The sequence below is a fragment of the Nuphar pumila genome, chromosome 5, assembly GCF_984573655.1.
Source record: "Nuphar pumila chromosome 5, dmNupPumi1.hap1.1, whole genome shotgun sequence".
In the NCBI taxonomy this organism is placed as follows: Eukaryota; Viridiplantae; Streptophyta; class Magnoliopsida; order Nymphaeales; family Nymphaeaceae; genus Nuphar; species Nuphar pumila.
The window spans coordinates 131,246,304-131,268,455 of record NC_143253.1 but is presented as its reverse complement, the minus strand read 5'-3'; the positions used below and the strand labels follow the sequence as shown (position 1 = coordinate 131,268,455).

General features: G+C 37.6%; 1 protein-coding gene across 1 annotated transcript; it reads right to left on the bottom strand.

Annotated features, from left to right (window-relative positions):
• Positions 1-9,283: 9,283 nt before the first annotated feature.
• On the bottom strand, positions 9,284-20,004 carry LOC149838755 (putative E3 ubiquitin ligase SUD1). The gene is made up of 9 exons (XM_090006789.1): positions 19,528-20,004; positions 16,512-17,204; positions 14,918-15,676; positions 14,588-14,799; positions 14,125-14,472; positions 12,733-12,890; positions 12,449-12,612; positions 12,213-12,359; positions 9,284-10,133 (listed from the first exon to the last, which is right to left on the bottom strand). The coding sequence occupies exons 1-9, from the start codon at positions 19,750-19,752 to the stop codon at positions 9,627-9,629; spliced, it is 3,213 nt and encodes a 1,070-aa protein (XP_089862915.1). The 5' UTR covers positions 19,753-20,004; the 3' UTR covers positions 9,284-9,626.
• Positions 20,005-22,152: the final 2,148 nt, after the last annotated feature.

The following is a 22,152-nucleotide window of genomic DNA, read 5'->3' as shown; positions in this document are numbered from 1 at the left end:
TTTTTAAGGCTCCAAATATATTTTTTTCATTGAAAATACATGACCAAGGTGTGGATTCCTCGTAAATGGTAAATCGACCAAACCTAACACATTTATGGGGTAGAAACTGCGAACGAGAGGGTAGAAAAACCCATTTAGTAAGTACGATTTCGCACCTAACGTGAGCAGTTACCAATCTCTCTCTCTCTCTCTCTCTCTCTCTCTCTCTATATATATATATATATATATATATATATATATATATATATCGAATGGGGTATCATCAGACTGTGATTCATTGGAATCACAGCTCGGAGCCGTGTGTAAAAAAATTTGTTTTTTTTTTGGATTTAGCGGTTGTCAAGACCACTGATAAAGATTGTTAAAGCGCAAAAGGAAATTATCAGTAGTGAAAATTAATCTAATTTAACATCAAATTTTCTGGGTGTCTCGTGATACACCACACACACACACACACATACATACATATATATATAGATATATATATATATATAGTAAAATGTAACATCAAATGTGCACGCAAAGTGTTCAACATTACGTTGAACCAGTGCACACAACTGATAGTGCGCACGATCAGTCGCACGCTCTGTACGTGCACTTTTCGCACATTTAGCAGCAATCCATGACTGCTAATAAATGTCAAAAATCATTTTTTTTGATGTATGGCGTGCGGCCAACCTGAGTTTGACAAAAAACCATTTGATGATACGGGTTTTCATATATATATATATATATATATATATATATATATATATATATATATATATATATATATATATATATAGTGTAACATCGAACATTGTTTTTTTATCCGACAACCCATGAATGGAACCTGGCTCGCCCTCCCTTGAAGCAGGTTATATGCCCCCCCCCCCCCCCCCCCCCCAAGAGGGCAGTTAGCTACATCTTGTGTTTGGGGGTCCCAATGAGCACCACGTATGTAAGCATGTGTGGCTCGTATCCCCATGTTTGTCAGCATCACTTAGCATTGGAGTTTGATGCGGTTGCAAAGACTTAAGTACCCTTTCCTCTATTAGTGCCAAAAAAAGATGATTCTAGAAAAGGAGTGGTTGCAAAGACTTAAGTACCCCGAAGATGGTTATTTAAGACCCAGTGCCTGCACTGCAAGATTATCTGAAAAAGAAATCCCCCTGGAGAGGGCCATGAACATCAACTCTCTCTCTCTCTCTCTCTCTCTCTCTCTCTCTCTCTCTCTCTCTCTCTCTCTCTCTCTCTCTCTCTCTCTCTCTCTGCTTCTGTGCACATCCAACAGACGATCCTACATTGCTCCATCAAGCACCGACTGACTTGCACACTGATTGTAGCATCGTTCAATTTGATGAGTTATGGAGCCTGATTCAGAGTTTTTGCTCTTACAAGAGGGGGGTTCGGGGGATGATCCCCCCGGCGCAGCGCCCCTCGGACCATTTTTTTTTTTGGGCCTTGTATAATTTTTTTCTTTTTTTTCCTCTTGTAACTATTGAAAAAGAGCAATAAAGTGTTTTGTTTAATCGTGGTGCTCATGTTTCCTTCGGTTGTTTCTTGCTCAAGGTTTTCGTAACACCCTTTTTCATGAATTTTCTGCTTTTTTTTTGCTATGCAATTTTCGTAAATCGCTACTCGATTTAGCGATTTGCCAATTTTTTTTGTTGCGCGATTTTCATAAATCGCTACTAGATTTAGCGATTTGTCATTTTTTTTTGTTGTGTGATTTTCATAAATCGCTACTAGATTTAACGATTTGCCATTTTTTTGTTGCACGATTTTCATAAATTGCTACTCGATTTAGCGATTTGCCACTTTTTTTGCTACGTGATTTTTGTAAATCACTACTCGATATAGCGATTTACGAAAATCGCATAGTGATTTGCCATTTATTTTCTTTTTTCTACACGATTTTCATAAATCGCTACTCAATTTTTTGATTTGCCATTTTTTTTGCGCGATACAGTTTTCATAAATCGTGATGCCGAACACCGCCCCCTTGAGCACGAACTTTGTCATGATCAAGTTGTAATCGCCAGCCAGTCCGATGGCAGTCTTGAGGTTCATGATGGAGAAGCTGGAGGTTGTACTCTGTTGTAGGTGTATTGGAGGAAGATTCTGTTGTAGGTGTCCCTCGAAGGCGGAGGAGGAGCCACCGCAGTCGGTTGCCCGCTGGACGAGAGCAGCAGTCCGACCACTGCTAGCAAAAAGAGGATGACGATTACCATCTGATCGCCGGCTCTTTGCCTCCCTTGATTTCTTCTCTAGAGAGAGGGAGAGAGGGTTTTACAGTGTTTTACGGAGAAGGAAGAAGAAGAAGATGACGACAAAAAGTTTAAAGAGACATTTTTGTTGGCTCAAGTTCATTTCGCCGGATCACCATCGGATCGTCGACTCAGGTTCGCTTCACTGTTTAGACTTTGAAGAGTCAACATCATCCTTGACTTTCTGGATGGAGGACATGTTTGTCCTTTTTTTGAACCGTTTGTTTTCCTTTTTTTGAATGAAGGACATTTTTGTTATTTTCTCAAACCGTCATTTTATGGCAAGAATAACAATAAAGGATACTTAAGTCTTTGCAATTGCACCATACTCTGATGCTAAGTGATGCTGACATACACGGGAATATGAGTCCCATGTACTTACATACGTGGCGCTCATTCGGGGCCCCAAACACGAGATGTGGGATTCAGTCAATCATCGAGGGACAACATATACCACCCTCTACCCCCTTCCAGACACCACCCTCATCCCCAACCACACCCTCCACCTCATCCGATCACCCGCCTCCCTCCCTCCACCCATGAAGTGACCTTCGGGATCATCGTGGGTATTGTCCCATCCCCGATCACCCTCTTCGTGCTCTGCATCACCTGACACCACCCTCATCCCCAACCATACCCTCTGCCTCATTTGGTCACCTGCCTCATGCAATCCTCTGCCACCACTCCCCCATAATCGTCGTTGGCATCATCAATGTCCTCCGATCGCAGATGAGCTTGCCTCCAAAGTCCCCCCCCCCCCCTCGATTTGCCTCGCTCAACACCACATACATCCCCAACCATACACTTTTCCTCCTACCCTCCTCTGGGATTGTCGTCATCGACTTCCTCCAACTGTCAGTGAGCTTGTTGCCAGTGTCATCCCATCCCCAGTCACAGTACAAGAAAAAGTGTGTTTACGGGTGTGTCTCTTGGTGCACCAGTAAAAGAGCATTTTCATTGGTGCTATTTAACATAGCACTAGTGAAAATTATGGTTATACTGGCAGAAGATATACTAGGCCAGTATAAAAACTTTATCTGGTACATAAAAAAATGAGCACCATTAAAAAGCATTTTTTTCTAAATTACGCAAAATAAAGAGTTTTCTGGTGCACATAAAAAGTGCACCGATAAATATCTAATGCATTTAAAAAAAATCTTTCCCTTTTCACTTGTTTGCGGGCTCTCGGTCCCCCTCTTTCTCTCCTAAAGTCTCTCTTCCTCTCTCACTCTCTATCTCTCAACCACCACTGCCTGGCACCTCTACTGGCCACCACCGTCGGTGTATCTTCTCTCTCCCTCTCTCATTGCCATCACCATCAGGGTCCACTCTCTCAATGCATGTTAAATCAAAAAAAATTCAAATGTATGCTTTAGATTTTGCAGGTTTTTTATTATAATCTATAATTTTGTAATTTATTGAATAAATGAATGCATGCTAAATCCAATTTTTGTAAGTATAATTTAGATTTTAGGGGTTTTATATTTTAATTACCAATTTAAAATTTTATTTAGTGAATGCATGCTTAATCTAATTTTTTTCAAGTATGATTTAGATTTTAAGGGTTTTGTATTTTAATTACTAATTTAAAATTTTATTTAATGATTGCATGCTAAATCATATTTTTTTTAAAAATCATTTAGATTTTAGAGATTTTTATTTTAATTGTTAATTTAAAATTTTATTTAGTGAATGCATACTTAGTTCAATTTTATTTTTAAATATGATTTAGATTTTAGGGTTTTATATTTTAATTATTGATTTTGTAATTTATTGAGTGAATCCATTTAAAATCCAATTTTTTTTCTCATTTATGCTTTAGATTTTAGGGGTTTGGGGTTATAATCCATAATTTTATAATTTATTGAGTGAATGCATGCTAAATCTAATGTTTTTTTCAAGTATAATTTAGATTGTGTGCATGGATATGAGCATCTAAATTTTTTTTGATGCACATATTATTTGTATTTGGTTCCTTATGCCAAGTTCAAACTTGATGCGAAGTCTAAAAACTTGTGTTCTTTTAAGATATGGTGCAAACTACAAAAAAAATATTTGTTGTGATCTCATGACCAATAAAATATTTATCTCAAGACAAGTTGTCTTTGATGAAGAACATTTTTGTATGCTAAAATGAAAGAGCTTGTTATTGTGCATGAAGTGTCCAAGTGGATACAGAGTAAAAAATTTGATCATATTCAGAATCTTATCCCCACTAGGACTATACTAGAGAGTCTACCTATGAAACCAATATTGTTACCCAATCACATTGAATATGTGTTACCAGTTGAATTGCCTCATGTGTCGTCCTATGTGTCCACTCCTAAAATCGTGTTACTTCTTGGAGCATATAACTTAACTAACTTAGTTCTGCAAGTGATTGTGTTATGACCAAACTTTTATATCCAAGCATAGACCTTATTTCTGCTCTCTCAAGCTTTGCATCTCTGAGGCCCATCATATGGTTACTAGATCACAGGATAGTATATTGAAACTCAGATTATTCTTTAGTTCTAGATATTTAATTGTTCTTTTAAGTGAACTGAGTCAAGATGATCAAGAATCGTCCTCCTTTGGTCAGGCAATATCTAAACCTAAGTGGTGACATGCAATGGAAGAAAAAATAAAATTTCTTTACCAAAATAAAGCCTAGACCCTTGTCTCTCCTGCTAAAGTCACAAATCTTATTGGATGTAAGTGGATCTACAAGATTAAAAGACACTCAGATAGAACCATAGCCCGGTACATGGCACACCTAGTAGCCAAGGGATATAGTCAGCAAGAAGGGGTTGATTATTTTGAAACCTTCAGTTATGTCATTAAACGCACGTCTACTCAGATGGTTTTATCTGTTGTGGTTAGTTTGGGATGGCTCATTCACCAATTAGATGTTAATAATGTCTTTCTATATGGTATTTTAAAAGAAGAAGTTTATATAAGTCAAGCCCCTAATTTTAAAGATAAGAGACATCCTAATTTTGTATGTAAGTTGAATTTTTATCTATGGATTAAAATAGGATCCTCGAACTTGGTTTGAGAGACTTCGTGTGCACTTAGAGAAGTTGGGGTTCATTGAGTCCAAAGTTGATGCATCATTATTTATCTGCCGTAAGAATGGTTTTTATATGTTTGTTCTCAAATACATTAATGATATTATTATTACAATGAACTCTTATGAAAATGTTAGACAGGTTATCTATGATTTTGAAAGAGAATTTTCTCTCAAGAACTTGGGTCCTCTTCATTACTCTCTTGGGATTGAGGTGGTTCACAAGCCCTCAAAGATAGTGTTGTGTTAGAGAAAATATATTTTGAATCTTTTGGATAAAACAGGCATGAAAGACTGCAAACCTGTGGTTACCCTTGTCACTCATAGTGTGGTTCTTTCTAAGCATGATGGTAGCTTATTAATAGATGCAAGTCAGTATAGAAGCATCATTGGGGTTTTGTTGTACATCACCTTCACCCAGCCAAATATAGCCTACTTGATCAATAAAGCTTGTTAGTTTATGCATAAATCTATCAAAGGCCACTGAGAGCATGCAAAACGAATTTGAGATATCTTAAAGGAACCTTAAATTTGGGTTTGCAAATTTATTAAGTCAGGATCACTTGTTTGTCTGTATACTCTGGTGTTGATTGGGTAGGCAGATGATCGTAAATCTACAAGTGGTTACTTGACCTATAGAATCAAATTTACTGTCTTAGAGCTCTAGCAAACAACATATAGTTGTCAAGTCTAGCGTTGTTGATAATAATTTTGTGGAAGAGAAGGATTTACTTAACCGGATTTCACTAAAATCCTTTTTAAAAGATATGGAGACGTCGTTTGTAAGTCTTGATTGTCCTTTACCTGAAGGAAAGGTAAAGCCCAAACAAATTCTCGATTTTCGTAGCTCGAATCACACAATTGTGGGTTCAGGTATGCAGATAAAGTTTAAATGTGTATAAGCATCGATTGGCAGAATAAATAAAATCAAGATAAATGAGCCAAGAATCTGAAAAAAATACCTTTTTCAAACTCGAGGGTTTGTTTAGTTCTTTTAGCCTACTTTTGGTTTGAAGGTACTTCAATGTAGGTACGAAGGTTCTTCAATGATTGGGATAGAGTGCATGTTGGGCTTGAGTAGGCTTCTTCTCCAAGACTAGCACTCAGGTATGTAAACTTTAAATGACCAGAATATAGGGTTGAGCCCGTATTTATAGAATTTTGCATGATATATGGATCTAAAAAAATTTTGGTTTGAATCCAATCAAAATGGATATGTTCTTATCTTTATGCAAGACAAGACTCATTCAATAAGAGTTTTGCTTGGGATAGAACTTTGGGTATGATAGGATTTAAAAATATTTTATTTTTGGAGATTCTAGAGAGACAATGATAGGCTTTTGGGTAGTTTCTCTTCAAATAACATGTGTAGATGGGGTTTCTAAAGATTTTTTTACGGATTGGGTAATAAAAATTTGGATTTTCACACTTAAAATTGAGTCATACTTATTTTGGCTATAACTTTATATTCAGATGTCAGATTGAGGCAACGTTTGATGCATTGGAAAGCTAACATACTCAACTTTAATTCATTATTTAAGTGCAAACCAAATTTGATCACTTTGATAGTAAAAAATGCACTCAAATTAGGCCCTACCTGAAAAACAAGATTTTTATTAAATAAGTTACATTATTGTTGTCATAACTTTCTACTCTAATATCGTATTGACCTTATTTTTAGCTTGTTAGAAAACTAAGATCCTCTAGTTTAATTGATATTTTGAATAAGATTTTTGAAGATGTCATTTTTTAGTCTAAAATTTTAAGCTAGCATAACTTTATAATGACCTAGTCAAAATTGAGGTGTTTACAAGTAAAGAAGTTGAGTATAAGGTCATGGTTAGAGCAGTTTTTAAGCTTAGATGGCTCAAGAAGTTGCTAACAGAGCTAAACGTGTCATCTTAAGAAGCACTAAGTTTATAGTGCGACAATATGGGCACCACATATTTAGTTGTTAATTGTGTATTTCATACCCAAACTAAACATATTAAAATCGACTATCATTTTGTTCGAGAAAAGGTTTTCAGATATGCTATTATTGTGAAGTTTATTTCTTCTCAAGATCACGTTGTTGATATCTTCACCAAACCTCTTGTAGAACCAAAGTTCAGTTAGTTTAGAGATAAGCTCAATCTCAAAGAGATCAGCTTGAGGGGGGTGTTAAAACAATGGATCCAGAGCAAAGACCCAACTTGAACTCCGAGTCCCACGTCAGCTTGTATTTCAATGTGGAAAGCTCCAAGGAAAATAAGACTTTTTTTTAAAAGCAAGCTGGGGTTAGGCAGACCCCTACTAGTTATACAACTATATTGTTGGGTTTTGAACCTACAATGTCTCAACACAAGGTGGTGGGTACTAGCTTCTCTTACCAGACAAACGGAGCCATGAATCTCTTCCCAATTTTGTATCTCACCTTAATATGGATTATAAGTTGATAAAAATTTGTAGAGTCCTTTCGGTTCATGATTGTAATCACAAGATGTTCAATTGGACTCTGAACCTCACTTATGTAATCTCTATATAAAGAAAGATGACCTCTCCTCTCTGTGTCAAGTATATATATATATATATATATATATATATATATATATATATATATATATATATATATATATATATATATATATATATATATATATATATATATATATATATATATATATATTGTGAGAGAGAGTTTCCCCGTGGATGTAGCTCACGGTAGACCAAACCACATAAAATGTGTTATTATGTGTGTTTTCTCAAAATGGTGTGGTTAGCATGTTTACAAGTATATCATAACCTACAGTTCCGAGGCCCAAATTCCACCAATTTTGTAGTTTTTTTTGTTTAACTGAAGCAAAACTCTCACATACTGAGTTCATTGGCATAAAACCCGAGGTCTCACTTTCCTTGTCCTCCAAAATGTACACCCAGCTTCTTCCTCGCAGCAAAGGGCACGCATCCATGGGTTTCAAACTCGTAATATCATGTCAACTTGGTGATGCTCATGAGTAACCACTACCCGGTGAACAGAAACTTTGTAGGTCCAGTTTGGTTATACTTGAGATATGCTACATCTTGTGAACTACTGGTTACTGTGTGTGTGTGTGTGTGTGTGTGCATCATAGCTTAAATGGGAGTTGAAAATTTGGTTCCAAATTTGGTCAAGATGCTACCATGGTAGTTGTTTGAGAGAACACATTGAAAAGGCTGCTTATAGATATGAGAAAGGAGATGAGAAAGTCTCCCCCTTTCTTTTCTGGATTGGCAAGCTGGGGTTAGGCAACCCACCAGGTTACCTTGCTTTCAGTTAAAGTGCATTATGATCAGGAAACCACTCCGGCGGTTTGCCTTTCCAGATCCTGTCACAATCAAGGAACATAACCGAGCTAGGCTGAATGCGGTATAGTTGCGATCTTTGTCCACGTGTATGCACTGAAATCTTGGAAAACAGCATTGATCAAACATCACTGAAGATTCTGTCGAGAGCATGGTCCTATTTTCCAACTTGTTAACCCACCACATTACTCCTAGATGATTCCACAATGATCTCGTAGGAAATGCACTCAAAACAGGAATATATGTGAGTAAAACGTGACTAAATAGAATGGAACAATAACCAATACCCAACCTCTTGGTTGGTGGTTGGGTATTGTTCCTTCAACAAATCTTATACACTGACATCAAAGTATTATCCATTTGTGGATGGAGCTTCGACAGCAGCTAGGTCTAGAGGGAAGTTGTGAGCATTACGTTCATGCATAACTTCCATACCAAGGTTAACATGACTGACGGCTTTCACTTTTCCAAATCCATAAATTTCCTCCAACTACCAGCTCCGAAAGAGAGCCTTACTGTATTATCCAAGCAACTCATCATTCCAATAACATATCACAATATTATCAAACAGATACAAATGTGTTTTATAAGTGGCAGCCAGAAACTATTTGATGAAAATAAGATTCTAATCGGTTTAAATGATTACTAACAAAACACCACCTTAGGAAGAAACTTTTCCTTCATAAACTGTATCAGCTAGAAATACCAACATGAATTATAGCATCATAGGATCATAGAAACATGAACATTTGACAGTATGCACAGAAGGTCAAGATTTGCTATATGCTTTTGCATACAAAAAGCGTAAGGATGTACCTTTGATACTTCCGAAATGGTCATTGTATGCTTTTAATCACTTGATAATGATACAAGTAGTGCAACCTACATGATTAAACGAAGAGGTCAAACAAGCTGGAAGCTTTCCTATACACAGTAGGTTTCATAGCCAGAAATGCAACAAGCAATATGTTCCATCATTGCCTCTCACTATCCCTCCCCCTCGTCTCTCAAGCTACCAGGTGTTCACTCCGGTGTCGAAATCTTAAACCAACATCAGCTTCTTGTTGCGGCTGGCCTGAACCAGATGTACTTGCACTGCCACCATGTTGCTCCCGAGTTATGTTCATGTCCTTAACGTCCGTAACATCCTCACCAAAATTGTGCAGCCTCCTTCCAATCAGGTAACGGTCATCTCTTATGGAATTATGCAGGTTGGTGAACCAAACATGGAACCTCTTCACACAGAAGCACGACAAGGAAAATAGGAGACAACCGAGCCATGCAAACCGATACACGGCAGAGTTCACAATCAGTGGATAGCCCATCACAGGAAACACTCCTCTTGCAAACACATAGGGGACGCATAATGCTGTCAACAGCTTCAAGAGAATCGGAGCAACAATCTCACGCAATACCCACAAACCACGCAGCCGCGAGAATCCGTCTGCTCTTACCTGCTCAAACTTGATCCGCCAACTCTCATCAACAAGGGGTGCCATCTGATCCAGCAATACCTGTAAAATAAATTTGCTGCATAAGAGGGGAAAAGAAAAAGATACTAGATAAATTGTTCTTTCGGGTGCAGATCAGGGGTACCAACTACTGACACGCTTACAAAGAGTAAAATACAAAAATTTCTAAAATGATGGGTACAGCTACATATGGTTCAAACAAATGCACATAAAAAATGTGCATAATTTTGCTAGGTTATAGAAAATCCTTTACATATTAAGTTATAGATTGTCAATGGTGAATTAAGAATCTCAAACACGTTAAAAGATATATAGTTAGATAACAATTATTAGTGAAAATATATATGATAGCATTGAACACTTTTGATCCCACACTAACCACAAGTTTACTGAATCATAAAATGGATAAATGGTTGGTTCAGGTTCAAAACTCTGTTGATCCATATCAAGACCAGTGTTGTGAAAAGCATTGAGGCGTAGCGAGGCAATCCACCAAAAACCGAGGCGAGGCGTAAGCCTCAAGGCAGAAAGCGTAAGACTCAAATATTTTTTTTGAAAACTTTAAAAAAATTATAAAAAATATCTAAAAATACAAATAAATAAAGAAATGCTTTATTGATGAAATAACAACCAATAAGAAATAGAAAATCTCAAATAAGTACTAAAAAATATGAGATTAACATATAAAAGTAACTAAAAACTGATTACATAACTGAAAAATATATGAGATTAACCAAAAAAGTTAAAATATACTAAGAAATTGATTACATAACTGAAATAACTGAAAAATATATGAGATTAACCTAAAAAAGTTAAAATATATGAGATTATTCTAAAAAATATGAGATTAACATATAAAAGTAACTAAAAAAATGATTACATAACTGGAAAATATATGAGATTAACCAACAAAAGATAAAATATACTAAGAAACCAATTACATAACTGGAAAATATATGAGATTAACCAACAAAAGTTAAAATATATGAGATTATTCTAAAAAATATGAGATTAACATATAAAAGTAACTAAAAAACTGATTACATAACTGGAAAATATATAAAGATTAACCAACAAAAGTTAAAATATACTAAGAAACTGATTACATAACTGAAATAACTTGAAAATATATGAGATTAACCTACAAAAGTTAAAATATATGAGATTATTCAAAAAAATATGAGATTAACATATAAAAGTAACTAAAAACTGATTACATAACTGGAAAATATATGAGATTAACCAACAAAAGTTAAAATATACTAAGAAACTGATTACATAACTGAAAAATATATGAGATTAACCTACAAAAGTTAAAATATATGAGATTATTCTAAAAAATATGAGATTAACATATAAAAGTAACTAAAAAACTGATTACATAACTGGAAAATATAAGAGATTAACCAACAAAAGTTAAAATATATTAAGAAACTAATTACATAACTGAAAAATATACAAGATTAACCAACAAAAGTTAAAATATAGTAATATACTAAGAAACTGATTACATAACTGGAAAATATATGAGATTAACCTACAAAAATCTTGTTGATCGTGTCTCAGAAATCTTGTTGTATATATATATATATATATATGTTTTTTTTTTTTTGCGCCTTGAGGCACAGAGGGCCACGCCTCAAGGCAAAGAGCGCCTTTTGCGCCTCAAGGCGCATTTTTGATAACACTGATCAAGACGTATCTAGTACCAACACTGACATTGGTACGGTTTGCTACGTAGTTGTTAAAGGGCTTGGATGGAGAGATCAAACTTAAAGGTGTAGTGCTATTCTGTGAGGCATGACGGCAGTGGTGATGATGACCCACATGGCACTTCACAGTATAATACCCATTTGAGGCTGTGGTGGCATGTACAGGAGACCGCAACTTCATGGTGGTGATGATGATGATGATGATCGCAATGGTAAGAAGTTTAGATTTGGTAACATTAACAACAATGATAATGATAAAGATGCCATAGTGCTCCCTGATAGGCAGCATGTATATTATGCATGTGACATAGTCCACCAGATGGAAAATAACATCTAGCTGATATCTTGCCAGTAAGAAAACACAATTGCATACTCATTACAAACAAAAAAACATGAATAAAGTAATTACCAATCTTGTCCATATCTTAAGAAATATGAGTCCCAACGCCCAGTCCTGATACAAAAGAAAAACAGGGCTCTCATCCACAGGCACCCGCAATGGAACTATCACTAACAGCTCAAACAGCAGACCAATCAGCACTGGGATGACAAAAATCTGTACATGGCAGCATGTCAAGTTAATCTCCAAATATAAATGAAAATGCTGACTACAACTAAATAGAACTCATCAACAGAGCCACTTACCCATATGGATAGGAGGACAGAACTCTTGAGCAAAACAGCACACCACTTGAAGATTTGATGCACAAGAACCCCAATTCTCCGGGTTCTGAGATACCCAAAAGAATATCTAATCCCAGCAATAGCAGCCCCCAAAATATGGCATCCAATATTGAATGCATAAATATCTAAGGCAACAAAGAAGGTAGTTTAATTAGTTTCCATGAAGGCAACAAACAAGGGAGTGTAATTAGTTTCCTTGATGAAAAAGGAGATCCCTGAAATCAAACCACTTTTTAAGCCATTACCATTACACTTGATGCCATGAGTAATTGGGAGGCGGGGAATGGCACCAAAGATCACACGTCCCAAGGATATTGGCACAACTATCAAGGTTGAGTTGAAAAGAAGCACGGTTAACCATGCGAACAACAACAATAACACAATGCGAACAACAAAACCATACCTGCCAATCAAATCATTAAAAAGGATCAATCCAACATGCATACATTATATACATATATATATATATATAGACAGAGAGAGAGAGAGAGAGAAGGCTGAAAAGCTGATCTACCATGAACTTAGACCCAAACATGGAAAAGCTATAACAAAGCATGCCACACAAGTATAGAGAAGCAGATACAATTGAATAAAAGGAAGCTTTACTCCAAGTATAGAGAAGCAGATACAAGAAAATATATAACAAAAATAGAAATCTTCCCAATCAAAAGAGAGAAATCAAACCAGCAGCATGATTTGGTATTGCCATCACGATATTACAGCAAAATCATGTTCTTCATAAACGCATTGTATAACTTAACAAATGATGTAATATTGCACATTATCTAAGATTTATTGCTATTGATATAGAAAAACCAAATACTCTGCAGATGTGAAGATCTACATATAGTCTCGTAAGATACCGCTGTGAATAAAGCCCAGTTAAACAATCAAACAGCCAGCAGCTTTGCAGGAACAATAATAGGAGTAAAACACAGAATTTCCATGATTCAAAATCAAAGAGGAGCAGACTCGAGGCAGAAGTCAAACAATGTGGCCTCCTAGGCATGTCTTACTGCAGCCTTTAATTGCTAAGAGAAAAGGGGCAAACAGAAGGGTTGCAAAATAAGATGGAACTATCAGTTTCCATGTTGCATGGACCTGAATGTTGAAAGGAAAAACAAAGACAGGAGAAAGACACGTTTGAGCATCATCATCAGGTTGTGGAATAAACAGCATACAGTTCTTGAAGAACTGGGATTGTGGAACAAGCTTTCTTTCATGTAATTCAATGGGGAAAATTAGGGCTTTGGCCAGATACAGCATCCCCATTCCAACTGCAGGTTCAAAATTCACAACCTGCCGTATTCTACCTTATTACCTTTGCTTTGTACACTTAGTGAACCACGAGAGAGAGAGAGAGAGAGAGAGGTTAGCCAAAATCAAAATCTGTAGCCTTTTTTTTCGTTTTGAAGCCACAGACAAACAAGAGAATAGCACTTAGGGCAACAAAATGGGAAACACCATGCACATAATAATTCTTCTAAATGGAGAAGGTATGAAAGAAATGTCATGGGAATATATATATATATATATATATATATATATATATATATACATAAATAGATATTTATTTATTTTTTAATTTTAATTTTTATTTATATATATACACATTAAAGTCAGCCCCTGAAGCTTACCCTTCAGAATTAGCTTGTTCATCACCATCTGATCCTTCAGCAATGTCTACATTTCTAGCCCCTTGAGCGACTCTATCAGGATCCCTTGCAGCTGCTTGAGCTACCAAAGCTCTGTCATGCAGTCTTTCTTGCCTCACTTGGCCTGCATTCCCATTTTCCTGTCCACCATTATTGTCAGGCCTTGGCAGCAGAAACTCAGTCAATCCAAGAGCCCAACCAACTACAGTAAACCATCTCCGAAGAACTGCTTTAATTGTTGTCCGAGGCTTGAAGTGCTCCATAGCAAATGGCAGACAAATTTGAAAAAGTAGCATATCTGCTGGTATCTCAGTAAATGGATCGGACAGACTGCAAATCAGAGAAAGAGTTGAGTCTATGTACATAAAGGAAAACTTTACTTCAACCAGACAATACTAAGGAACAGATATAAATTTGGACTTCAGGTATAAATTAGAGAACTTGCCTAACATCCAGAGGAAAGATGAATGGAGCCATCCACATGGCAAGCTTCACAGGTAAGAATACAAGCATCACAATCAAGCTCCCATAAACAGCAACTGATAGAAGAACGCGACGTGCATGCTTGTGCACAGGATCGTCAATTAAATCACGGAAGGGATTATAATTAGGATCTGCAGGATCACGAAGAAAATATAGAACACCATTGCGCAATACCTACATCAAATGGTAAAAACAACAATTAGAAACAGGAATAGACATGACATATAACCTGACTACCGTGAAAATCTACAAAATCATGCAAGCATATAAATAAGGAAAAATATAAGCATACCCCTCGAAGAAGGCTAACGAAAATGCTTATTTGCAGCATGTAGACAATTCCTACAGCCCAGTGGATCAAGGAGCTTGCTAAGGGTGAAACTGAGAAGAACTCAACCCGCTGAGCAACTGTAGTTCCAAGCATCTTAATTGTACAAATATCCAACCACCATCCACACATTAAAGGAAAGACCCCAAGCTCAATCACTAAAAGAAAAGCAACCTTTACCATAGTTATTAAGTGTCTCATTCCAGCCACAAATTGCCTCAATATAGACGGAATTGCTTCTGCAGCAGAGACAATTCCATAAAGCCTACCCATAGTCAATGGTTCACCCCTGCTATAGCGGATCAAGGCTAGTAGACTTAGGTATAAGAAGACCAGACAAAATATAAACATATAGCCAATAGCAAGAGTGGCAACATCAGAAAGGTGAAACGTTGATGATGTCCCTTTCAAAAGGTTTGTAGCACCCAATTCACCGCTATTGCTTGCAGCATCTCCTAGACTGGTCATATTTAGAGAACCTGAAAGCTGACCAACCAAAACAGCACTACCACCATCTGAAGACATATTGGTAACAGAGCCAATTGCATTGTTTACTCCGATGTTTGCAAGGGAAAGGACAGACTCCTTGAGCGGCATCATAGTGGAGCTGAATGTGCTAGAGGTCGTGGAAAGAACCAGAGACGCATAGAAAACTAAAAACCGTCCAAATGAAAAGGGAAGAAAAATGACAACACCAAGAAAGATTGCATTACTTGCCAAAACCTGCAAAAAAAATAGAAAATGTTAAAAAACCTCCTTATTAACTGCTAAAAAATTGGCCATGCTTCTTCCTCAAAGCTTTTCTGATGATCAACAATTTTTGTTTGTAAGTGCATGTAAAGTTTATTAAGCATTTACAATAAAGAACAAGCCAATAGAAAGCATACGCTTTACAACCTGACAAAAAATCACTTTCCACTAACCAGGAAAAATGATGCCATTGGAAGAACAATCAAAATGACAGAGATGAGATGAGATGACCTAAAAATCATACTTCACAAGCCACCTAAATTTCCATCTCACACAGAAGTTCACCTAACATACACCAATACATCCTTGTTTTTAACACTAATGTAGTCCATAAAATGAAGTTACAGTATCAGTTTGATTTGAAATTTAGCATTTACATTCAGTATTATGTGACCTGAAGGACTGCGTGTTAAAACCGAACAGAAGATGAAAGGGATAAGCTTCAAGAAGAAGATAATGCTTCAGGAACAGAGACAGGAGAAAAAAGGAACTCAAAACCATCACCGAACCTTGTCCAGAATTAAAAACAGAACTCTAAAAGCAACCTTTTAATTTAACTAGATGATTTCACCCACTTCAGCCTAGCCCAGTTAATTTGTCCAATGGTTGAAAATATAGTCACAACTGATCCATCTACTATATTGAAGTTATGACATCAAGCCTAAAAATGACAAATGTACAAGGCTTAACTAACAATTAACACTCTCTGGTGTACATATCAAATAATTGAAGATGAAAATAAAACTAAAATAAGAACGTGTCAAATAATTGAAGTAAAAAAAAACAATAAAAATGAACATGAACTCACAGTTATTGCATTTTCAACTAAATGAAAAACAGGCCCTTGCATGCCAACAAGTTCGTCAAAGGGCACGTCCTCAGCACCATCTGCATCATCAAGACCATCAAACATTTGCTCAACACGAGCTTCAAGGCGAGCTGCCTGCATTTCCAATTGGGCAGCAACATTTTCTGCATTCCTAATAATTATTTGACCTGCACCAGCAATTCCTTGTCCTCCAGGAGCATCCTCACCATTTCCAGCCCCAACCTGAATCCTGTTGCCGGGTCCAGGCCTCCTTACTGCACGAGCACCATGCCTATCAATAGCATCATCTTCTCTATCTGCATCATGTCCTCCAAGTTCTCGAAGATGCCTAAAGTAATCTCTCAATGAAGTGGCTCCAAGAAATATAAAGACGATGCTAGCGGAAAGCAAAAAGCCATGCAAGCAATCTGTAAGAATTAAGGCAGCAGAAATGCGACTCAGGAATAACGTTTGTGCTTCACCTAGGCTCCTCACAAAGGTCAACCGCCAAAGCCAGAAAGTTATGAAGGGTATGATAAGAAGCCACACTGAGAGCACAAAAGAGAGGCGCAGAAAAAATTGAAGAACATGGCATGTTTTCATTGCAATGCCAACTAGAAATTCCTGAAAAGGAAGCCTTGATGGAGCATTCTCAGCATATACTAGGGAAAAAGAAAATGCATGTTTGCACACCTGTAACAACATTGATGGCATCATCAATATACATATAAGCAGATAATTCATAACTTGATTCTAGAGACAAGCAAGGAATTGTCATTAGAAAAAATCCAAAACTAACTTGTCATGACATACTAACCCATCACAACAACTTCACAATTAGCCACTGATACTGAGACTCAAATAACAACCTTCCTCTAGATTCAAAATAATGGAGAGCAATGACAATTTGTGGCACAGTCATTTTCATACCCCCCGCCCCCCAAAAGTGTTATTGTCTCCTGTCTATAACAAATTAAATTGTCCGCACAGATTAACTTCTGATCAAGCAAGATAGGGGAAGTTCCACTTTTCAGGTGGGAGATCTTCCCTATCCAGAAAAGATCATGCTTCCAGTGATGGATAAGATACAAGATTGGCAGAATTATGGGATCAATAGAAGAGCATAAATGAATAACAATATCTACCATTTTCATCAACAACCCTTTTAAGAAAATGCTACCCCCATGCCAGAATTAAATCTGATCGCTTTCCTCTAATCTAACGAGTACAGTGACAGTTCTTTAAAGGTTGAAATATAATGCAAGAATTAGGTGAATCTAACATATCGATCTTGCATGTCTTTTTGTTTTTATGGATAGCTGGGGAAAAACAGTTGATCTTCCGTCCGCCAAAATACAATCGGTTGAACCGTGACTTGTTTGCAGGGTTCATCAACTTAAAATCCCAGGTCCCCCATGCCCATCAAGAAGTACACCGGACTTAAGCCTTGCGGCGAGGGACGCACATCACATAATCCAAACTCATGATGTCCCTTCAACTTGGTGACATTACGAGCCGCCCCTAACCAGATGAGCGGAGGTCTTGTGGTCACTCATCTTGCATGCTTATTGAGACCAAGGTCATTGAATTATTTGAACACGTAAAAATAAGATACAGGAAAGTGATCACACACATACATGCAATGCATGAATGATTGTACACGAAACAAACAACTACAAGTGAGAAAACATATAGATGCACAAATGCATGTACACGTGTGCACATGCAAAAGAATGTTAGATGCCTTCCCAAAAACCTTAGAATAATTCACTTGTATGATGCTTCTTGAATATCAAATCTAGACAACCATAATGAATTCCAATTTAAAATATATAAGTCCTCTAACACATTTTATAAAGGCACATTGTAAATTTGTTATCTTCCAAAGGAGTGTTATTATAGAGGTTGACAGAACTTCTGTGTCCCACTAGTACCACAAAGAGTTTTGGTGGTCCTATTGGTGCATACCACAGTGAAATCTTCAACTGGGATGAAGTCATAATGCTAAGTAATAGTGTTTGTGTCAACTAGACAATTTGGGAGGACTAGAGTGTCTGTGTCAAAGATGGCTGGGCACCACCATGAGATCATTAGAGGATGAGCTGCCTTCCAAATGTTAAAGAGCATATTCTCTAAATGACCCTCCTTGGACTACAATTAGCTTATGCAATAAAAAGCTAATTGAGTCGTGCTTTAGGTTATTTTTCTAAAAAGTTAAAAACAATAGATATACACCCTTAATCGGTAGTGAAGGTGCCTCATAGAAAACCAGCAACACAATGAAAGAGATTTGGCTAGAACGAATGCAAGGATACCAAACAACAATGTTAAAACTGGAAAAGAGTAACACAATTTTCCCTACAGTTCAGAAAGATTGCAAACAACCAGATACGCTTCAGAAACTTCGCAAACAACAAAGTTCTGATTCTAAATTAAAACAGGAAAAGATTGCCTCGTTAGCTCAAAATCTGAAGGGAAGAATCCAAACCGGCAAATGTAAAACTAACACGGAATATGCTAAGAAGAAGTTTGAATAAAAGAAAGAAAAATGCACAACTTAAAACAAAAAAAGAAAACCAAGCCAGAACATTCCCACCCAAAAAAAAAAGTCTGATGATCAAATGAATTTCAACCCTCAAGAAGCTAAATCCAAGCGCACAATCTAAAACACGATAAATCCTACTCAGAATTTCATTAAGAACTCTCCAAACAATCAGACGGACAGTCAACACCCTATAGAAACAAAAGCAAACCGCACAATCGAAAACAAAACAAGTCCTAACCAATCTGACCGCTCATCCTGTAAGGTTTTCGACTGGCCGCATTCGTAACACGATTGAATCGATCTACCAAAAACAAAAATAACGTAAGCCCTAGCAACACAGCTGAAATCGAAAATCAAAGAAACATGAATCTATCATTTCGGAGTGGAAATTCCAAGATGATCAACCGAAAAGCGAATCGATCAAGAAAAAATCAAAGGCATATAACAGAGTCCGATCAGCCGAACACCTACCTCGCACTGCCGAGCGTTGCTGTGGTTGAGCCACTGGAGGAGGCAATCCTGGTGGACGTACCTGATGCTTCCGCTGCACGCGCAGGGATACTGCAGCGGGTTATCGGCGTCGCCGGGGTTTCGGCAGATCCGGCACACATCTTCCTCCTCCTCCTCTTCCTCCTCCTCCTTCAGATCCCTGAAACTCTCCGGCACGCTTCCCCGCTCTCCCGCCATTGATGCCATCTCCTTAACGACGATGACGATGACGGCAGTGAAACCCTAATTCGGGTTTGTAGAGACTCCAATTATCGACGAAACGCAGAGAGACAGAGAGAAGGAGGTTGTTATAGAGTAAGGGATGTCGTGATTCAGTTCGTCCCACGCCTCCTCTGGCGCTGTCCTCCTACTCCTCCTCTCCCCCCTTCTTCTCCCTTTCTCTTTTGTTTTTTTTTTTTTCTAAATTTTTCAATCGTCGCAGAAATTTCACCGCCTTTTCATTTTGGTAAACAATGTTTTTATTGAACTTGGGCAAATTGTTCTGCCACGTGTCAACTTATAAACTTTTCTCGCAAATGTCTCCTTGAATTTTTCTTTTCTTTTCTCTGCTGGTGGCGTTTGTGTGCCGTGAAAACAAGGTCATTTCTACGAAAATGGGTATATAGTTTCTATGAACTCTCAAACATGAGAACAGCTTTCCTCAGGAAATGGCGTCATTTTACGCGTTATTGGCCCACAAACCACAAATACAAAGTCCAACAAGAAGGGGTTGAATTTTCCACGGAAGGTGGTTCTGCTCACAAATTGGAAGCGGTCCATATCCGGAAATTGATTTCCGAGTTGAACAGATAGGGGAGAATCTGGGAAGAGAAGTTTCCTGATTAATACGTGGTAGCCGACTGTTCACTGTTTTGAATCACTGAGTAGACTGGATGTGGATTTGAAATGATCAAGGTCCAGGTTGGTTTAGCATCTCACCCTGCAAACTTGACCTGGTTGGCCTATCTGGTGTAGTTAGGCATGTTTAAATCCCGAAGTAATGGGCGGAAATATGGGACAAACCAGACCAGTCAGGCTGAGGCAGGTCCAAGGCTATTCAACCAGAACCAGCCTCAAAATCTGACCCAAAGTTTGGCTCAATTCGAGTTCGTTTTCTCTCTCTCTCTCTCAAACGTGAGTTTGAAGTTAATGAACTTGAGCCAAACTCAAGCCAGGTTCAGTTTTTTTTTTTTTTTGAGAAAACGTATAACTCTCATCTGTATTTTCGGGATTGGATTTCATATTCGAATGAACATCGTAATCATAAGAAAGTAGGTTTTTTAGCTATGGGTCTAGCAAAAGAAAAAACGGGATAAGTTTCTATAGGATCCTCCTCCCCTCCCCTTAAAAATCAGACGTGAAGGTTTCCTCTCTTCAGGCTTAAGTAGTTATACCAAATAAGGGGGTTCTAACTTCCAAATTTTGTTTTAGAAAAAACCCATATAGGAAATGAATGCTAAATATGTGAATACAAGATAACTTGTAACCAGGCCCAAATTAGACCTATGGGTCAAATGGCAGACTGCGGGCTTTGTATTAGACACGGGCATAAGCCCGACCCGGTTGGTCAATGGGCCATCTAAATGAAACAAAAGAAAAGATCATATGTAAGCTTGGCCTTGCACACACAAGTTGTTTCGATGAATCATCTAAATGGGTCCTTAAAAGAAGGCCGTGGCGAACATCTTCAATTCACAGGAAACACAGAAAGATCTTGACTCATTCCATCAATCCGATGCACGTCCTTGTAGAACCATGGCTTTGTCTGGCACTATGGCAGCTGGGATGCATCAATAGTGCACCAACCGCATATCATTTTAGGCTCTGTTTGGTAGCATTGAATCGGAGGTGAGTTACAGTTTACTCTGGTGCACTCGTTCTTTCCCAGCTGTTTAGGAGCAGTGGTGTTGCCAAAACGGAAATGGAGTTGGCAGCACCCCAACACATTTCAACAACATTCACAAGAGGATGCTTTTGGCAACTTCATTATCAACTCCACATTTTTGCAAAATCCTGTTTTTCATCAACGGCTTACAGAAGATAATCTCGTCCTCAACCCATCACTGAGTCAGCAGTTCGCATGTGCATGAACAACCTGGACATGGCAGCAACACATGGAAATGGTGTTTCCATCTTAATTCACGCCTCCCAAACAAAGACTTAATGTCACGTTGTGATAAAACAGCATACTTCAAGATTTGGAAGTTCTTTGTAGAGGCACCACAAGACCACCATGAAATATGAATACTTCTCTAGTGGATAGACTATAGTTCTAAGCTATTATGTAGTAAATCTGAGAATTCAGGGATAAAGAAGCAAACGAACATGACACACAACCAACTACTATATTCATAAGCCAGGAACAACAGTTTTAATTCATACCACCCATCTGGTAGGGACAACTTGTGAAAGTTACCAAGTTGAAAAGACATCACAAGTTCAAGACCCATGGGTGAGTATCCCTTGCCATGAGGCCGAAGTTGGGTGTACTCTCTGGTAGGCAAAGGAAAACTGAGGTTTTTACACCAACAGCTTGCAAATGAGAGGTGATTTTCTTCGATTATCTAGAAAAGGTACAGAATGTTGGGCTGCCAAGAGACATCATAT

Excerpts from the sequence above, each read along its gene's own strand:
- LOC149838755 (XM_090006789.1), bottom strand. The coding sequence starts at position 19,752 with ATGGCATCAATGGCGGGAGAGCGGGGAAGCGTGCCGGAGAGTTTCAGG. Across the intron at positions 14,473-14,587 it reads ATCTTTCCTCTGGATGTTAG|TCTGTCCGATCCATTTACTG; the intron begins GCAAGTTCTCTA and ends TCTGATTTGCAG. Across the intron at positions 12,891-14,124 it reads GAACAAGCTAATTCTGAAGG|GTATGGTTTTGTTGTTCGCA; the intron begins GTAAGCTTCAGG and ends TTTGATTGGCAG.